Source organism: Orcinus orca, chromosome 2 (assembly GCF_937001465.1).
Source record: "Orcinus orca chromosome 2, mOrcOrc1.1, whole genome shotgun sequence".
NCBI classification, from domain to species: domain Eukaryota; kingdom Metazoa; phylum Chordata; class Mammalia; order Artiodactyla; family Delphinidae; genus Orcinus; species Orcinus orca.
Window position 1 is genome coordinate 121061538 of NC_064560.1, and position 21678 is coordinate 121083215.

Here is a 21678-nt window from a genome sequence, read left to right on the forward strand (position 1 = left end):
AACCTAAAAATAAAACGACAATTTCACTCCACAAAACGAATAATCCTCCTACCAACAGCAATCGTATTATTCATAATACTCCCAATTTCTACTACACCAAGCCATAAACAAATCTTCAACTGAAAAGCTCTGTCTACTCATTTATAATCTGTTACCTGGAAAAAAAGCAGAAGGTCTCTCTGGCCACCTAATCACCATATCAATGACACATGCCACAAGAGAGAAGCACTAGTTTATTTGATTGATCATGGTAGATAAACTCCAAATAACAGAGAAATTAACAAATGCTTGACATTTGCTCAACATCCATTATTCTGACACTGCTTTCAGAATTTCAAAGCCTGGGAGTATGCTTAATCAACATTCATATTCCCTCGTGAGCTACAGGCACCATATTGCACCCCGCCTTCATACTGATGAAAACTGCATATTGGCCATTTCCAAAATGTTCTGGGACTCCACACAGGGCCCCTTTTCTCTCTTGTTCCTGCTCTGCAGTTTTCTTTTAAACACTTCCAAGACAAAAGCATCTGCCAGTTTTTCTCTCTGGGGATGTATGCAAAATGAACTTAACAGTTTTAAGGCAGGAGTAACCCTCACATCTAAATTCATTCATAGGACAGAAAAGGGCCTAAGAGGCCTCTCCAGGGACAAAACCCTGCTGAAATTCTCCCCACACACAACAGTGGGAGCTTTATAAAATCTAAGTCCAGACAATTTCCAATTCAAATGCCCAACATAGCATGACCTTTGTCAGATCTCTGAGCCCAAGATGCACCCATGATTTTTTATTCTAACCAGCACAGACATTAGACAGGGCACTACTGCTAAGCAGGAGGTTCAATATTTGCATGCTCTTCTATTGTGAAAATGTAACAGTGACAGCACTGTGTCAAATTCTTTTCCCTCTAGAACTTTAACTCCATAGGAGAGGCATGGCTGACAGATGACTCCCCAACATCTGTGTTATGTACACTCCACAGCTGAGGAGCCCCAGATCACTGTCAGAACATCGCAGAGATGACCTGCGCCTTTCTTATGCCTTCTTCTTATCCCTGCCCCCCACCAAAATATATATACATTCATATATATATATATATATATATATATATATATACACACACACAATACAAATAGTGCAAGTTTTAACAAAATGTAAATATGGCAAGTCAGATGAACATAATTTATAGTCATTAAACTGTTCATGTAGCAGCTCAATATATATTGTGTAGATGTCCTATACCAAATAATTTATCAGACCTGACACGGTGCACATCATATTGTTTTATTTAGTACACTTACTAAAATTTCATGGATCAAGCATCACTTCTGAAAGCACAGAGAAAGCACTAGAAAGTATTTATTCATCTCCCGTGATTTATTTTGATTACCCTTACAGCTACATGATAAAGTGGAACTCACAAAATTACAAGGTTAAGGTTTACATAGCCATTGCTTCATCTACTAAAATATAACAAATGGCTTCATGTCTGATGTATTTTACTTTCATTTAGTGTTAAGTAGTACACTAGGCTAAACATTTAGCTGCCTACTGAATATTTTAATATTTTTAAATAGGACTTAAACACCCTGACCGGGAAAGTGGGGGGCTTAAGAAACAATTGTAGAATGAAGAGCAAGTTCTTTGTATGGTGCTAGATAGAACAATACTGGCCACAAAAGAAGAAACACGCTTCTAACTTTTCTTCTCAAAGGGAGCATAAAGATAAGCACTGGCCTGCACTAGAAAGTTCACAAGAATTCACTAAATGCATTAAGGACCACGATACCATGCTAGGCACCAATGGGAGGAGTTGCAAGATAAAATCATAGCAAAACACAGGGCTCCTATCCTTAAGGGATTCACTATCAGTGAAATAGAAAGTGAAAGACAGGAATGTATACTTTCCAATGGTCAAAGGAAAACAAGTAAAAGTAACTACAGTGGTCAAAGAAAAATCTTAACCAATATTCAAATATTCAAGTGACCAAAAAGAAGGGAGGTGGGGGGAGGGATAGAGAAAGAGAGAATTAGACAATGACACTTAAAACTCCTTTTCATCAATTTTCCTTTAAAATGTTTTATCTGGAGGCAGGTCTCCCAGACAAGGAAGATGAGATGAAAAGGGTGATAAAAGATCAGAAGTGGGAGATGAGAGCCCAAAGTCGAAAAGGTCAATATAACTTTTCAAGAAAAACAAGAAAGTTTGTTGGCCTCATCATTTTTGAGAAAACCATTAAAAACTTTATCAGATCAACTGCCTTGGGAAAGAATACTAAGGGGGAAAAAAACAACTTTCAATTTCCAATGAACTATTTTGTTTAAAATGATGCAGTAAAAGTGAGATGAAGATAAGACAAGGAAAAGATCTTTCTTAGGAACTAAATTTCGTTTCCATTTATGAGTGATAATTGTCCCAAGATACCTACAAAATAATAACCTTCCCACAGGTATCACTCTCACGCACCCAAAGAGACTCCATATGTTTCAAGGTGCAGACACTGCAGTACAGAAGCAAGGCTTAAGCTTCTCAAAAACTTTGCTTCACCATCATATGACAGGAAAGCTGACAGTCAATGAGATACTTCAGGTGGAGCAAGAAAATCATGAAGCCATATTATATTGTACTGCAAGTTAGGCAGCAGAGTGACTTTAGATGAATAACAGGTTACTGAAGTGTCTATCATACTGCACCCTCAGAAAGGAAAGATAAAGACTATGAAGTCAAATAGAGTTCAATATAAAAACAGTAAAGTTCCAATCTCCCCAAAGAAAAGAACTAAAAATAGGAAAATAATCTTGCGCAGTTTAATACATAATGATAATGGCACCTGAAAAATCCTTGTAAAGAACAATTTAACCCTTGCAGCTTCATGTCACAGCAAAATCACTTTACCCATGTTGAAGGGGTCATGCAAAGATGAGCACCAGTATTAACAGACAGCCTTAAACGCTGGGGTTTCTGGGGGGTCGCGCCTCAAAAATATTCAACAACAGTTAATTGAGAGCATTGAAGAAAAGAATGAGTTTGAGTGCTGCAAACTCTTGCTGGGACCCCTATCCTCAACATCAGTCTGACATTTTATTTCTAAACAAGAAATACATTTTACCTTTCTGAGATTATTTTCTGGTTACAAGCCAACCATTATGAACCTTTCAGTGAATCGCTGAATAGGGCACTTAAAGGGATAAACAATTATAAAAATAACTGTCACAAGTGCATACATTTTATTTTATTTAGTGATGTAATAAGCTTAGGGGCATATATCAGGTCCAAAATGGTCTTGGTCATTAAGTTAAGCAATAAATCATAGGTCTTGCCAACAACAACAGCAAACAGATGCTAACAAGGAAATGTATTATTGAATATTGCCACGTGTTATAAAAATGTAAGTGTGTTTAAGACATGTCTTAAATTTTTATAATAATATGCATTTAATACATTACTATTTGACACATGCAGGAATCAGATTTATAAGTTCCATTCTGTAGCTTCTTCTTCTGTGAACATGAGAGCATATTCTGGATTTTTTTTGAAACAAGAGGGGAAACCTTTAAAGTGCATGCTTGCAACAATATCTAATTGGTTGTCTTGCTGTTTTGTAGTAAATAATGTCAACACTGAAACTCATTAAAAAGAAGAAATCTATGCACTTTGCCAGGACAGAAAAACTGAACATTTTTAAATCACAATTTTTAAAGAAGCCTTATAGTCTAAGGAAGTATAAGAGCATTTTTTAATCAAGTTGCCAACCAATTTTTTTCACATTCATTTTGAGCACAATCCCAGACAAAAATATACTAACTTGATTAACAAGTTCAACAAAAATGTGGAAGCCAACTAGCTAAGAAAAATCCTACTTTATATATTCATGCAAAAATCCTAAGAATCAAACAGTATCTCAAAACACAAACTCATTTAAAATTGAGTCTCTCTTCAAAATATGTCAAGCTGTAATATTCCCTTAATATTCTTTTCAGATCAGTAGGCTTACATATCTTAGCAGCAGGTTCAACCCTCCTAGTGAAAGGACTTGGGAGGGAAGGAAGGAATTAGGGCCCAAGGAACTTATGTAAAACCTCTTTAAAAAAAAAAAAAAAGAGCTTTTTTAACATCAACGAGATGCCAACACTGCTAAAAGCATTTTTCATTTGCACACTATTTTGTTTGAGTGTCCTTTTCAATCAACTCTCCTAACTGCCAGTATGGTCTTCCCCCTTTCTTGTGTAGACAAGAGTCCATGCCTTAGAACACTTGAAGAAGCAGTGCTTGGAATATGGAAACTAAATTTTCTTCATTAAATCTACTGAAGCAGATATTAAAAATGCATTTAATATACTGGCGATGGTCCGTGGGCACCGCTGACTGTGACAGGCCAGTTACTGATGATGTGCCATCAGATGGCCTTCTCAGCAGGCGCCTGGGTCTCAGGCTGCTGAAGGACAGCAATATCTTCCCTCATGTGTAAGCTCTATTCATCTCCCAAGTATTTACTAAATCACAGGCCTCTGCACACATAGCCCACGTTTCAGCGTATGCTAACAAATGATGGATGGCCTCATCAATTCGTTATGTCCTGAAAGCATGGTTTCCTGCCATTCCAATCACCAAACTTCAGTGCTCCAGAGCTGATCAGTTCTGGGGAATATATTTTGCAGGCTCGATTAAAAAGAGTAGAAGTTCTTTGCATTAGAGTCTCTGACACTCTCCCCCAACTGTTTGTTGTTTCAACCAATTATTTGGGCAGAATAATCATGAAGTATTCAGACAATATAACGCTGGCAGGTTTTTTCCTGATGTTTGCTAAGGTGCAGTTTCATCTAGGACAAAACCGTTGAGCTACTCACTAGTAAAATTTATGTTTTAAAACATTTTTTTCCTTCTATGCACAGCAGGCAAAATCTTAAAAATAGTTTATATCATATTATAACGTAAATGCATTAGCAGATGCATTTCAAAGAAACTTTCAAGGGAATAACCTGTCTCTAAATCATCTAAACCTTTTAAGACAATAATTCATGAGAGTTCTCTTAATTATAATCTAGATAAAGGTACAAAGTACTTAAAAATTCTTCTGACAGTTCCAAAGTTAGATGACAAAAGTTCAACTTGTCAAAGAAATAAACCCTCTTAAAAGAAGATGTATTTTCAGTTCCAAGGTTATATATGTCAGTTGTCTTTTCTATAAGCCATAAGAACATTTTTATTTTTAGCTAAGGCTTATCTACAGAACGGAAAATAAGAGCACACTCATGCCTTTCACTCAGAAACAGTAAACTTTAGAAAAACAGACAAACTTACCACAGCTAAACAGATAGCTGAGCTTTGAGGAAATGGAACGGCATTAAAAAGCTAAACAACTTGCTATAAATAAGCTCCTGGAAATGCTAAAAATTAAAAACAAAAAGCTGCCAGACTCCCATTTAGCCAATAGCTACATAGGCTCTGAAGTACCCACAATCAGCATAAGTTCTGCCACGTTGCCCTGCTGTTCACCTCAACCTTGACCTCAAGATTAAGCTCACTTTTATTGTGCACAAAGGTCACCTGTAGTAGGTCAAAATTCAAAGTCCCTTGTCAGAAAAGGTTGATATATTCCAACCTTTCCCTCTCCATGCATCAAATTTTTCATGGTAAAGTCATATTCAGCAGACAGTATATTCAGCAATTTATTGTTTCACTGTAATACAGTGCAGAATACAATTGTTCAAAAAGCTATCACATGACTAAAATACTTTTCATGAAAATGTACCAAACCTAGTCTCCTTACACACCTCTAACATGAAAACTAACTGAATCTTGTTTTTACAGTTCACAAGAAGAGTTATACGGCAAATAACTGTCCTCAAAATACAATCTATAGTATAGTTATGACTTTTACTTCCATAATCTTTGGCTACAGGCAACTATTTTTCAGAGCGTTGCTCAAAGTTTTTAAGTATAATTTTTTTTAAAGCATGAAGATCTCTAACCAGTTTTAATACTTTTATTCCAATCTGGCCTAAGCCGCTTAAGTGAAGTAAGTCTAAAGCTGAAAGCCTCTCTGACCTAGAACGTAGAGGAAGATATGCTCTATAATAAAATAGAAAAGGAAGGGCAAAAATTACTGTATTGTCCAACTCATTATTATTGCAACTATATGATCAGCAGAACTGCACAAATAAGATAAATTAAGCAAATTCTTTGCAGGCAGCATTCTAGAATACACTGTAATTAAAAATAAGCAAAGCCTTAAGGAACAATAAATCTATTTTCTTTTTAAAAGATTCTGCAATTTCTTTGTGTTTACCGTAAGGTCTTTTTCATAATCAGTATTAGCACCATGAATAGATTTTAAGATTGTTTAAAAACACTAGTTCTTTAAATTAACTTTTTTAAAAAATTATTTATTTATTTATTTTTATTTTTGGCTTCACTGGGTCTTCATAGCTGCGTGCGGGCTTTCTCTAGTTGGGGCGAGCAGTGGCTACTCTTCATTGCAGTGCGCAAGCTTCTCCTTGCGGTAGCTTCTCTCATTGCAAAGCACGGGCTCTAGGCGTGCGGGCTTCAGTAGTTGTGGCACAGGGGCTTAGTTGCTCCTCGGCATGTGGGATGTTCCCGGACCAGGGATCAAACCCGTGTCCCCTGCATTGGCAGGTGGATTCTTAACCACTGGACCACCAGGGAAGTCCCCAAATTTATTAATCTTTATTTTAAACACTAAAATCAAATGTTCACACTCGTGTGATGATCTGTGGTATCCAACAAACTCTCCATGCCCTGGAAGACTGACTTGAACTTATATAACTACTGGACTCAAACTACTTCCTGGTGCAGAACCCTCACTCCAAAACTGGTATTCACCCAAATATCTTTCATAAATTCATAACCACCTTGTTATCAAGGTGAGGCAAGAATATAAAAGAGCTTCCAGAATATGCGGGGGCGGGGGAGTTGCATTTGAGAAAAGTAATTAGACAAGAACATACTTTAGAATTCTCAGGTTTTAACATTCCCACTAATTCTGTCTTAGGCAGCGATCATGTTACATAACCATTTTCTATCCTGGGGTGGGGAGTGGGGGGAATCAATCTAAACCTTGATATGCCCATTTGTCATCAACATAAAAGCACATCGTGGTTGCCAGTATCATCTAAAGACTATATTTTCACCATAATTTGCTAAAAGCAGGTTTCCTATTACCCAGGGGGTTAAAGAAAAACACTTTGGAAACCTAGAAAATAAAGAGGCTCGTTTAGGTAAAATCTTTTCAGTTCTAACACTGAGTCTATTATAAGCATAGATACCATCGCAACAAGCATCCTTAAATCAACAACGGTAACAATAACAGCAGCAGCAAAATGAATTTGACACAGTATCAGGAACTATGCTAATCATTTTCTATGTACTATCTTATGTCAAGTTCATAACAATCCCATTTTATAAACAAAGGACACTGAGGCACCAACAGGTCACCTGGCAAGTAAGTCATGAAGCCGGAATTCATACATCTATTTCCAGAACCAAGTTCTTTAAACCAATATAAAAAACTGCCTCTACAACAAAAAACTGAATAACCTCCTGGAGTTCACAGTAATAGGGTTTTGCTTCCTATCGATTTATACAATAATTAACCATAAGCAGAGAGAGCTAAATAAACCACCCAAGGTCAATCACAAGCCATGGCAACTCTGCCAAACTCAATACCACTTAGCCAGCCCACCAGTGTGGGCCCATCCCCACAGAGAATTCCACTTGACATTCTAAAATTCACGTATGCTTGGCTAATATTGTTAATTTTATTGTCCACTTCTGTTTTAGCTGTATGTTGCCATATTATTTTATTACTGATACTTTGGACGTAGAAAAGAAATACTCACATCTGAACACGTGACAATTAAGTCTTTACAAAATTGTACTAAATCACATGGTAATCAATTGGCTATCTCCCAATCTTTTTTCATTACAATTGCAGAGATACTTTATTTTCTTTTTTTATATTGGAGTAACTGCCAAGGGAAGATGTAACAACTAAGCTTGAAGTTTCTCTTAAAATAATTTCTGACATGATAAACCCTCAGGTATACCACTGGAGCATTTCTAAATTCCTAAAGTGTGAATAATCACTAAATTTAGCCAATGAATCTACTCTGCAAGGGATTAATTTTCCTAAATGAGACATGTATATAGCTTTTGTTTTTTAACTAAGCAGCATTTTCCTCAGGTCAGTTCAATCAAACGTCCATTATGATATGTTTCATAACACCGACAACATACTAGGTACTGAATGGAATTCTAGTTCCCACAATAACCATAGTGGGGGAAAAAATATGTATCTTCTCTTTGGCCAAAAAAAAAAAAAAAACCGGGGGTGGGGGGAAAGAAAGCCCAACTCACAAAAATATTTTAATTTCTAAGAATAAATGAGGTACAGATATATGTGTTATGAGCCCTTTCTAGGAAAAAAGCTATGCTGATGGTATACAATGGCTCAGGGGCTTAAGAAATGCCTTTGGTGGCAGTGGGGAGGGACAGGGGAGCCGAGGTTTATAGCATGGGCCAATTTCTGTGGTGTAAACACTCCCACTGTGGCTGATTTTAAGCTACTGATGTGAGGTCACAGTGTGTAGAGTGGGGAAAAGATGCTTCCGATCAGCTCTCACAAGCTGGAAAGAGCCAGCTCCAGCTCCCATGGGCTGTAGGCCAAATTCAGCCCACAGACTTGTTCTGTTTGGCCAGAAAAATGTTGGCCCACACACTGTTTTTCAAAATTCAAACAAATTGACAACAGTTAAAATTCAGGATATTTTTTTTCTGAAAAAATCAGATCTAGAGCTGCTTTCTAGAGAATAGAAGACCTGGCAGCCCTGGGCCCACATTCCAGCACGGCAACAGATGGCTGGTGTAAGGTTGCAGCTGCCCTGCCCGTGCACACAACTGTCCTTTCACTTTGCCATGATCCCAACCAGGCCAGCTCCATTCCTTCACTCCTTGCTGATACCAACCTGGCCCCTAGACTCCTAGGGCATTCGGTGATCTTTAATTAAAGAGCTTGAAGGGAGAGTTTTGCCTTCAAATGTGTAACTTTGGTCAAATCCTCCCTCAGTTTATGCCCCTCTAACACTAACCATTTGACTAGATGATCTCTAGTTGCTATCTCAGTCCAACACTCTCCAAATCATTGAATTTGAAATCATGAGAGAGGTATGCAGGTCCCTCTGGAGAAGCTTTTGTGATCAGCATATGAACAGCTCCAAACATGCCCACCAAAGTGCAAATAAAAATTTTTAATGTTATGAACTGGAGGTTAAATGTATTTTTACCTTAATATATATTTTAGCTGGCCTCAGGAAATAAGAATTTAGATAATGTTAACTTTGTCAGTTAACAAATGATGTTTGTGAGCTATCTGTTACATCTAGGCTGTAGGGGTCTGTGGGGTTTTTAATGCTATACAACCAAGAGTCTCTTATATCCCCAGTCCATTTACTATTTTAGCTAAATGGGGCTTGAAGCGCGAGTTAATTTCAAGTTTTATTAGCTTTCCCTACCAGTATTATCAGCAAAAACAAATAGCAGTGTAATATACCTTAAGCAAAAGATGATATCAGCTTGGAAGAGTTGTAGACAGAAACAAAAAAATCGAAAAAAATGAATTGCCAGTCTAATTTCATGTGTAATTGTAGTAAGATGCATTTAAATGATGCTTTGCTTTCCCACATCCCATCTACAGAGGAGGCCACCTACAAAGAGCCTCATTCCACACAAGTCTTAGACACCATCTCACAAGTTATGGTATCTTAGGGGGCTAAGGTGTAGCATAGGCATTAGTGACAAACTACGAGGTAGTTTCACCCTGCATTTCTACTCATCCTAAAGTTGAAGTTGGGTACCCACAGCATTCTTGGATGAAACATACCCAGTTCTGACTATTTAAGAGTGATCACAAATACCCATGACAAATGCTAATTCATAAACTTGCTGAGGGTAAATCTGAATCTTCCATACCCCTAGGCTGATGTGGGGAGCAGCAAGTCAATTAGCTGAGAAATGAGTTTAACTTTGGTTAAAAAGTGCATCGAACTTTGTAGACCTTTGCCATCCTATATAGTGCTAGCTGCATATTTGAGGATTTTCAACAGCCATAAGCGATAACCCTTGTAAATATCAAGGGTCTGCTATGCCTCCTACCTCCTAAAACGGGATAAATACAAGATCAGAGTTTATATCTCATCCTTTCTAGGGCCTAAAGCAAAGGACAGGTCTAACAATAACCAAAAGGTTAAAAATAAATATGTGAATTATGTTAGAGAGGGTGAAAATGCACCATCTATTTTAAGTCTCAGTCTTGTATATGACTACTGCTCCCAGGACACCTCAGAAAAAGCCTGAGCTTCACACAGAATTGCTCCAATTCACGTGAGTCAGCATTCAGTCAAGGAAAAGACCCAGGGCTTACGTATTTTACTGAACAACAGTATCAAGAGATGTGAATCCACCTTACTTTTTCCTCTACTTGCATTGCTTTGTTTCAAAATATTTATTCCCATAGTGTTAAAGTTATTTCTCTAAGTTTAACAGGTTTCAAACATTTTTAGCAGCTGAATCTCAATATTTAAAACACAGAAAAGAAATAAGCCCTGAGATATTTTAACATTTTACTTCGGATGGAAAATTGCAGAGCTCTCGGTTTCCTCAATGAGACTGTAGGTTTTATCAGGTCACAGTTGGAACACCACGCTAGGCTAAAAAATGAAAACAAAAAAACTTATTTGCTGTCTTGAAGGAACAGAAAAGATCACCTCTCTGTCAAGAGGAGGCACTTGAAAAAGCTGACATTGTCAACTGTATCACTGTTCTTTGGCAAGAAGGAAGCTTTGGTTTATAAGGAAGAATTATTAACTCTTACATACATTATCAAGATGCCTCCTGAAAGGTTGGGACGGAGAGAAGAAAGAAAAGTAGAGGAAGGTGTTAGTTCCCCAAAGTGGCCCAGGAAAGGGCTGGATTCATGACCAGCCGTGTACCATTATTAATCCATCATGCACAGACTGCTCCATGCTGGTTTCAAACCTATGGACTGAATCATCCTGGATCCAGCTGTCTGTTTGCTCCCCTAGGAAATGGAGACTTGTCATTCAGCAAGAAGTTGTAACCAAGCACATTTCCGGAGTTCATCATATACCAGCTTACCACAGAAGCAATTTGAAAGCAGAATGTCTAAAACAAACACCTGAAGACACTTCCCACCAAGGAAAAGACAACTGAAAATAAAAGGAAGGAAAACTTATTCTTTACCCATCTTCCGTATGATTTTCATTCCAGTATATGACTTTTAAGGTCACTTTTCATACCTACTCTGAAAAAGGACTTTTATATTGCTTGATTGCTTTTTTTAAGGAAAACTGAACCTATATGGCAAAATTGCACAAGATGTGTAACAAAAACATAATGGTAAATTCAGTCAACATTTGTTGAAAGTCAAATTATAAAATATTATCACCCTATACATCTATTGAACATTTTTCTCCTAGGGAAATATATAATTCCTCTTTATTATACCAGCAAACATTCCGGGATGGGTTATTACTTAGTTGACTAAAGTTTGATGCCTGAATATAGACTTAAAAATGAAGTCAATAATCTACTCAGATAAAAGTCTCCCCCTCAAACTAACAAGAAATATTGTCAGCGTTTAGGTTCTTCTCAGGATAACACTACCTGAGGTTTTCGTCAAATATTCCTTTGCAGGAATTCAAGCTCATCTCACTTTTACAACTATGCAAATGCCGAGGGGCACAAACATCTGATAAAAGCTAAGCACTTCTTTCGGAAAGTGAAGATGCCATATACTTAACAAAATAACCTTCCAGGAGAGTCTTTAAAGCTAGGCTACAATGCAGCAACAAAATAAAAACCTGAAATCTCACAGAGTAAAAAAGCATATTTTAAAAGATGACTAAAGGAAATATATGAAATAATCATATTCTTAGGCCAATTTTTAGACCAATTTCTTTTCCAATTTGCACTAATGATCAATACAGAAGTACTCCTAGGTGTATTTCCTAAGTATATGAGTATTATTTTTGAAGGGCATATAAATTAATTATATTTCTTTGGCAAAAATACCAAAAGAATTTCCAGTTCAATAATAGGCTGACTTTTTCTCCCTTTATGAGCTATTCTCACTCATGATTCTGGAACTCAGGTCCACCATAACATTAGTATAGAAAATTGACCAGCAACTGAGTACCAACCTTCAATTCAATTGAGAGAACAAGGCCAACAGAAATAATCTTCCAATTTTAGTAAACCACGCCCTACAGTATTAATTATATGGGCAATGTGCTACTATTATTCTAAAAAATCAGTGACTCTAGGTTTAAAAGTCTGGGTTTTTTTAAATGGCATTATATATTGCTATGAAAGATTTAAGGCAAGTTTCTGATATCTGGGCCATATTCAACTAATGATCAAAATCTGTGTGTTCACAGCCATACAATCACCTGATCCATATCAAAGCAAATTTGTGTCTTCTATGTTTCAAAGGTTACCACTCAGACATTTCTTCCACTGTAGGCCATTTACTAAATTCTAATAATAACAGTAATCGTATTTACCATCCATTAAATACTTACCAGGACCTCTACACCGTCCTAAGTGTTTAACATGCCTTATTTCACTTAATCCTCACAACAGCCTTAAGGAACTGAAGAGCAAGGGGCAACAGGGCAAGAGGAAGAATCTGGAGTCAAACTCTGCCTGGGTTTGAATCCCGTTTCTCCTACTTACTGGCTGTGGAGCTTCATCCCTCCTTTTACAGATGAGGCAACTATGACTCAGATAAAAAGAGGCAGAGCCAAGTCATTTCCCAAGAACAAATGGTTAAGGAAGCAGAAACAATGAAATACAAGATTTCCTATGGGAAATGGGGACAGGTTAAAATGGATCTGGAGGGGGGCGGGGGGGGGTTCAAAAAAGGACAACTATAACCAATGGTAGTACCACATGAAGCTAGGCCACCTTAAATGCAAAAGCTAAGGAAAATTGTTGTGCTTGTCCCAAGCAGGTCCCTTCGCTACTCCACTCCTAGCCAGACTAGATCCCTAGGTCCACTGCCAAGAACTACTAATTTCAATACTGGCAAATACACAGCAGAGCCAGCCTTAACTCCAGTTCTCAGAGTCAGGTGAAGACCTCAAGAAAACGAGCCGAGTGTATATCAGTTTATGCACAGGGAGCCCAGCCAAATGAGTTTTCAATTACTCCTTTTGAGATTTCTCTACGAACAGCCTCATAAGAGTGAATGGTTGCCTATATTGTAAATGTTGCATACCAAGATAAAAAAAAAATGCTTAGAAATGTGAAAGGCACCATTAGAAAACCTATGCAAGGATTCCTAAGAGAAAAAAATACAGGAACAAGATAAAGACATTTATTTGCTTAGAGATTTATGTTATCAAGCGTTTGACTTATGACTCATTAATATAGGCATAAATAGCAACCAAACTAATGCACAGCAAAGGAACTTGGAATAATTAAACTGTGCCAAAGGGTTATTTACCAACAAAAGAATTTCCAACAAAGTTATATCTCCTCTAAGAATCCATTTTGACTAACCATATGCGAACTAACGGTACAACAAATCCTTTGGTTTCTAACATTCTATGATTCTAATAATTTATAGCTATTAGATGTGTCTTAAACTCTTTCCTCAGACTACAAGTTGTTCAAAATTAATTACTACATTATCCTTTCTGTTTTCTAAAAATTATCCAAATAGTGCCACAAACATAGTGAGCACACAGTGAGTTATTACGGACCAAATGCTGTAAGAGGTGAATAAACTGCAAGGACCAGTGAAAATCATGGGGTGACTGTAGATGGAATGTTTCACATAAAATGGTGGTAGAGAATGATACTAGGTTACAGGGTACTCCAGTGAGAGTAATAGAAAATCACCGATAAGGGCTTCCCTGGTGGCGCAGTGGTTAAGAATCCGCCTGCCAATGGGCACAGGTTCGAGCCCTGGTCCGGGAAGATCCCACATGCTGCGGAGCAACTAAGCCCGTGAGCCACAACTACTGAGCCTGCGCTCTAGGGCCCGCGAGCCACAACTACTGAAGCCCGCATGCCTAGGGCCCAGGCTCCGCAACAAGAGAAGCCACTGCAATAAGAAGCCCGCGCACCACAACAAAGAGTAGCCCCCGCTCGCCACAACTAGAGAAAAGCCTGCACGCAGCAACAAAGACCCAATGCAGCAAAAAGTAAATAAATAAATTTATCAAAAACTAAAAAAGAAAATCACTGATAGGCAAATACCCACAGTAACTATTTCATTCAAGAACCATTGATGGATGCCAAAATCAGAGAGAAAAAGTGTGAGGTGAGAAACTGGATATTTGCAGAGCCTCAAAGGATATCCCCACAAGGCAATTATTGGAAAGCGAACTTTACAGTGGAGAAACTTGGCAGACACCACCCTTTAACCAAGTGAATAACGTTAACCTCAGCAGTAATAAGACATACAAAATCAGATCCCCCTTGATATGATGCCCTGAGAAAGGCACAACATCACTTCTGGGGTATTTATGCCAAAAATGTTTACCCTCCTCTGATCATGAGAAAACATTAAGCACAAACTTAGGGACATTCAACAAAATAACTGACCAGTACCCTTCAAAAATGTCAAGTTCATAAAAGACAAAAAAATATTAAGGAATAGTCATCGCCTGGAGGAGACCAAAAAGAAGACATGACAACTAATCTAATGTGTGATCCTGAAATAGAAAAGAGACAGTCAAAAAACAAACAAACAAACAAAAAAGAACAATAACAAAAAAAAAAACTAGCAAAGTTCAAAACAGGCCTGTACATTATTTGGCTATATTGCATTAAAATCAATTTCCTGATTTTGACAATTGTATGTTGGTTATGTAAGATGTTAACATTAGGGGAACCTGAGTGAAGGATATATGGTTAACATTTCTGCAACTTTTCTGTAAGTTAAAAATTTCAAAATAAGATATATATATATATTTATACATCTTTAATATTTATATATATAAATAAAGAATGATATATAATCAGATATATATGTAGTGTTTGGGCAGGAAAATACAGTGTAAAACATGACCTGATAAGTAGCAGCTGAATGGGCTGGGGGCGTCTACCTGAATAAGGAAGTCCAGGAATAAGTTGGGAGATGCAAATCAATGACTATATCCTCAGCAAGTACTTAGATACAGTATTCCTACGTTTTGGGGGTCAAAGGGCCCATTTAATGTAAAACTGCAAAACAGAATAGAATAGGATAAGGGTGAGTTTAGGAGTTGTAAAATATTAGACATCACAAAATTCTACTCCTTCATTTTAAGTGGGAGGATTGTGAGACCAGAGTGGTTAAGGTGATGGCCCAAGTTCAATGTAGCGACTTGGAAAAACAAAAATTTGTAATTTCAGTTGAAACAAATAGGCCATGGAGAAATGAGGCTAGCAAGTAGAAACCACAGTGTAAAATAAAAGTTAAGCTTGGGGAAAATGAAGCTATATCTTCACCTTTGAGCATATACTAAAATAAACTGCAGCTAGAAAGATTATGGAATTAAAAATAAGAAAGAAAACCATAAAGCACCTAGGAGAAAATTTAGGGGGAAGATTTATTTTTCATATCTTAGGACATGAAAGGACAAAAAAAGCATAAGTTTAAAGTTAAGAATATAAAAAAATAACAATATTTAAAAGCACAACAACTGGGAAAATATCTGCAACAAAAATATGACATGTAAAGCATCAACATCCTTAAGATATGCAGATCAATAAACAATAACAAATCAATAAACAGAAAGAGCAAACACTCCGATAGAAAATTAGGCAAAGGACACCAGGCAAGTAATTCAAGAGGAAGAAAATTAAATGGTTAATAAACAATGTGGAAAATATGCAATGCATTATAGTCAAAAAATGTAAATTATGAGATGTCATTCTTGATCCATCATATTAAAGACTAAATGATGACTCTCTTCAACACTGACAAAAGTTGCAGAAACAAATACTGCCACGTGCTGTTGGTAATTGGATTAATACAATCTTTTTGATAGTAATTTGTCAATACACTTCAAAACCCTTCAAAACATAAATATCCTTTGGTTTGAAAGAGCTACTTGTTGTTAAAGTGTGGCCAATGGACCCCTGGAGTCCCTGAGACTCTCTCAGAAGCCTACAAGGTCAAAACTATTTTTATAGAAACAGTAAGACATGATTTGCCTTTTCCTCTGTGTGACATTTGCACTGATGGTGCAAAAACAACGGTGGGCAAAACTGCCAGCTCCTGAGCACAGATCAAGACATGGCACAACTGTCCTAGGAGTCACACACTTGCAGGAAGAAAGAAAGCCAGTTTCACGTAAGAACATCTTAAGATTCACTTATTAATTTTATTAAATCTCAACCCCTGATACACATTCTTCTAACATTCTGTATAACAAACTAAGAAGTAAATGCAAAGCACGTCTACTGCATATCGAAGTATTATGACTGTCTCAAGGGAAAGCACTTGTATGATTGTTTGAGAGCTGAACTAGATGCCTTTTCCATGAAACACCATTTTTACTTGGATGAATGATGAACAAAGTATGATTATTCAGATTTGGATATCTGGCAGACATTTTCTCAAAAATAAACAACATGAGCCTGTCACTTCAAGGGAAACAACCGATAGTATTTGTTGCCAACGAAAAAATTTGAGCTTTCAAGGGAAAATCAAATATTGGAAAACTCTGTATCCATCACCGTAAATGTGACAGCTTCACATCTTACAGACTTTTCTGATGAGATCAGTGGGGATACTAACAAATGTGATTTTTTTGATGCTGTATAATAAAAGGTGACAACATTTAGAAGACTTGCATAACTCACAACCAACATTTTGCAAATGAACAATGCATGATGATAAAAATCATGCATGGCTAAAAGATCCACTCAAAGTTCAAGACTGGCCAAAAAGTTCTATAATACGGTTTCACATTCCACATTGCAATACAAAAATATACCCAATATACAAAAAAACCCACAGTTATCTGAAAAGTCTATTAAATTACTCTTCCCTTTTCCAACTACATATTTGTCTGAGGCCAGAATTTCTTCATGTTCTTTAACCAAAACAGCATATCACAACAGGTTGATTGCAGAAGCAGATATGTCTTCCTTCTATTAAGGCAGATACTAAAGAGATTTGCAAAAGTGCAAAACAAGGCCATTTTTCTCACTAGTTTTTTGAAATCATGGTTATTAACCTTTAAAATTGGTTAAATTTAATAGGTTTATTATTGTTATTTTAAAATAAATAAGCAATTTTTTAAATTTCTGTTTTAATTTATATTTTAATAAACATCAACAGACATAACCCATATAAACAAAAGTTTTCTGGGGTCCTCAATACTTTTTTAGAGTGTAAGGAGATCTGGAGACCAAAAAGTTTGAAACATGCTGATATGGTCATTCCCAATTTCTAAGATTCTAAAGTAAGAAAATAAGCAAACTTGGCATAATATATGTACAGAAATAGAAAATTAGAAAAATAAAACTCTTGATGTCCAGCAATATGGAAATGGATGGTACATCTAGAATGTGATATTATTAGTATTTGAAACAAATTATAAGGAATTTTTAAAGATAAGTAATGCTCACTATATTTTAAGTGAGAAAAGCAAGACCTATAAACTACATTAGCAGAGAAAGTACCTCACTGAATAAAAAAGACTAGAAATATTTTTAAAATATGTTAACAGAAATTTTTGGAGCTATAGGATTATGAATAATTTTTATTTTCTTTACTGAGCATGTACTACTTTCAAAATCAGGAAAATAAAAAATTTTAGCAACTTTTAAAAGCATTTCAGTACTTTGATTATTTTTAGAATTCAATTTAGGTGAACATCACACAAAAAATAATTGCTTCTGTTATTATTATTAATATTAAAACTAATTAAGGCAGCTTAGTATAGAACTCTGACCTGAAAGTCATGAAACCTGTATTCTAAACACTGTTTAGCCATTCAATAACTCTAGGCTTTCTGACAAGTCACTTAACCTCTTTGAGCCACCAGAAATTATCTCTGAGGTCCTTACTTCACCAATTCTCTGGCAAAATGAACTATCAGATCTAAAGGTTGTTCAAGTCCTTTGCAAGAAACATCTAAAGTAAAACAGTGCTATGATGCAAACTGTGAGGCCAACTCCCAAATCACACTCTTTATGGAATTCCTACTGACGCTGCTAAATGGCTCTTTAATTCCTTCTGCAGATTGGTAGTGCAGCATCTCTCAATAAAGTTTCTGGTAAATGAAGAGTTAGTTATACCCTGAATGGTATTTGGGAGAAGCAAAAAATATTTGGCCATATTATGCATAAGAGAAAAAAGGGCATACGAGAATAAGCAAGACAGCATGGTGCCCCAAACGAATGGAGTCTTTCTTATGTATACTTCGTAAGTCCTTAATAACAGTAAAAGGAGGTTACCTCTAACGGAGAGGACAAGGTATTTGCTATGGAAAAGAATGAAAGAAAAAAAATGAGGGAGAGAGAAAGAGAAGAGGGAAAGGAAAAGAAAGAGAAGCAAAAATACAGTGCTAATATAAGTACGTAACAAGAGCAGAATTATCTAAATGTGTGCTGTATCTTAAAATTGCCCAGAAAAATCTACCTATCCCCTTAGCTGACCAGCCTTCACCCTTCATTGTTCATTGGCAGAGTTGGCAAAGAGTTAACGACAGAAAATTAAATTCCAATTTGTCGATTTTGTTCCTTGTTAGCAAGTCTGAAAAAAATCTTAGACTATAAAGGTTTAAATTAAATCTGGATAATATTAAAAAGAGATCCCTTCATTTTACAGATTAGGAAAACTGAGTCCTTCAAAAACAACTGAGATTATAAAAGACCTTCAATTTGTACTTTACTAATACCAATTATCCAATAATCTCTTTCCTCAAGAAAACACTTCCATGATGATGTCAAAGACAAGGAAGCTAATGGTGCTCAGTGCCACAAAGTAAAATGGTATAAGTTTGGATTTGGTTTTGAAATAGAAGAAAGGTAAACGAACATTCTATACTTTTAACATGGCACAAATACAATAACCTGGTTGTTCTGGACTGGTTCTTTGGGTAACGCCAGGGCCTCAGTTTGCACATCTTTAAAATGAGGCACTCTATAGCATATAGTTGCTAAAGTCCCTTCTTAGAAAGTTGGAGAATCCTAAAAATCACTAAAAAAAAAAAAAAAAGACATGCTTGGGGAGGAGGGAAGTATGAAATACACCTGGTATGGCTGTTCAAATGACCAATCTTGACCCAACAGTGGAATCCATAGGGTACCAGTCTCTGACTGGCTTGAGAACACTTGCGGTCACTTCATTACAGTAGAGAGCCATCGTAAACTATAAGAGGCCCCTTTAGGCCTGTACTCCCTTGTTTGTTTCCAGAGGCCAACTGAAAAGGGTCCTCCGTTTCCACCTTTTGAATCTACAATTCATATTTCCACTTTGAGAGGGCCCTGCTACCCATCATTCATTCCTAGTATCTGTCAACCCCTAGACATTTATGCAGCACCTACTTATATGCACCCATCACCTAGCAAAAACCAAGTTTTCAATAAACATTTGTTGACTTGAAGGGATTCGTCCATTAAGACTCTCCTGAGAAAAGCAGGTCAAAGAAGAAACCTTTTTCACCATTCCTGCTCTCCTAACACCTGACACTCATGTTTCTCCCCAGTCATGTGTGACACGTGGTTTCTAAGCACTGGCTGGGCTGCCAGGCACAGCTACTGCAAGCAAAGGTCTCTTTGAGGGGGGAGATGGGCACTTACCTGGGGAACCTCTGCTTCAGCTTCCTCAGGCTCTGCCTGGTAGGCGGCACAGACACTAGGCACTGGGCTATCTCGTCGTATTGGGCTTTAGTCAGTATCATGTTGGGCCAGGGACTGGGAGGTGGCAGTGAAAAGGAAAAAAACACCCTGGGCTTGAGCAGCCTTCGTGTCGGGAGACGAGGGGTGGGCACAATGCGGCACAGCGTTGTGTTCCCGACTTTCTGGGCTTGCCCCTACCCTCCCTCCTGCACCCCTGGCTGCACAAGCCTGGGCTTCAGCCTGCAGCTCCGCGGCGGGAGGCGGGCTGTAGACCGACTGCCCTTCCTTGGCTTTCTGAGCAGCCGCAGAGGGCCCGGCCGAAGGCAACCTGCCGCCATGTTACTTAAGGGCAAGCCAACCAGGAAGTAACGGCCACAGGCAGAGGTGCCGCCTAAATCCTACCGGCAGGTCCCTGGGCAGGACCCACCTGGGATTAACGTGGAATGCTCCTGGCGGTCATGCCTTCCCTGTTGCCAGAAGCCAGGAAGTCCTGGCGCATCGACAAGGCAGCAGGGCCCACGGGTAACCGTGATCATTAAGCCTGAGCCCGAGAAAACCACTGCCAGGGCGCGCGATTTGAATACGCTTCCAATCGCGCCCGTTTTACTGCAGCTCCAATCGGAGACTGGCCTACAAAGAAATACGCCTTCTTTCGGTTCAAGGCTCCGGGCGCCCTGCGAGCGTCAGCGGAGGAGCTGTAAAACCCAAAACCCACTAGAATCGCTGTAGACGTACAGCTTGGCTTGTGTTGAGGGAAGTCTGACAATTTCTGCAGCTGGCGAGGAACACAGTTTTGGCCCTGTTGGGAAACAGGCTAGAAAACAAAACCCACATCATCAAACAGCGCGCAGTAAACAATATCACTCTCACTCCTCACAGGTGCTCAAGAACTGAAATCATTACTTATTCATCTGTGAATCCCCAGCTCTCAGAAAATAGTAGGCATTCAATAAATGTTTGGAGAAATAAGTCAGTGAACGAATTTATCTGTTTTGTGTATGTGTTGTGAATGGATCTCAGCTATCCCGAGGCCATTGATTAGGACATCGTGCCTCCTTTAATCCTTTTTAAAAATCTATTTGGTTCTTAAAAGGCCATGTGTCATGTTTCTTTTCAAATTTTAACATTTTAAGCAGATGAAAGAAAAAGTGTTTAGATTTTAAATAACGTGTAAATGGTTAATTTTTTTTTTTTTAATCTGGAATAAGGCCTGGGTTAGAAGTTTAGCTTAGATATGCCTCCTTCGATAAATTTCTTAATCCGTCTAAACCTCAGTTCCTTTGTCTGTAAAATTGATTTTTAATTCATGGGGTTATTCGTAAGATTAAATAGGATAGTACAAGGAATGGATTCCTTAGCTTAGCTTCCAGCAGATAGTCTGTGGAAGATAAAGAGCCTGTATAAGACTACTTGATAGTGATAGGTCAGGACATTTACCAGGTGTTGTTTGCTCCCTACACATTGACTTATTTGATCTGTATAATTTTCTAAGAGGCAGGTACTATTGCCATCCTCCTCGTCCTCCTTTTTGTGCAGGGTGAATAAACTGAGGCATGAAAAGGTTAAGCAACTCTTCAGCGGTCATGAGAACAAGTAAGCAGCAGGAGTAAAGTTTAAACACCTGAAATTTGGTTCCAGGGTCTGTGCTCTTGCCAACTCTCAGTAATGCTTAATTACTACACACAAAAAAGTCACACTCTCTTAGGCCAAAGGTTAAGAATTTTTTTGAAAGGAAACAATCTATATTTCAAAGAATCTTTTAGTCCATGTTTTAAAAAAGCTTCACCACTTT

General features: G+C 37.6%; 1 protein-coding gene across 8 annotated transcripts in view; it reads right to left on the reverse strand.

Annotated features, from left to right (window-relative positions):
* CDIN1 (CDAN1 interacting nuclease 1) overlaps positions 1–20178 on the reverse strand; it is a 234765-nt gene extending 214587 nt beyond the window's left edge. For 3 of the 8 annotated variants that reach the window (XR_007475336.1, XR_007475337.1, XM_033435841.2), the window contains exon 1: positions 19848–20178. Coding sequence is in view for 5 of the 8 variants with exons in the window: in XM_033435841.2 (XP_033291732.1) it covers positions 19848–19948 (101 nt within the window). In the remaining 3 variants the exon portion in view is untranslated. The remainder of the gene's footprint in view (positions 1–19847) is intronic. The other 5 variants (XM_033435842.2, XM_004274025.2, XM_033435843.2 and 2 more) reach the window with 3 other exon arrangements.
* Between the last annotated feature and the right edge of the window lie 1500 nt (positions 20179–21678).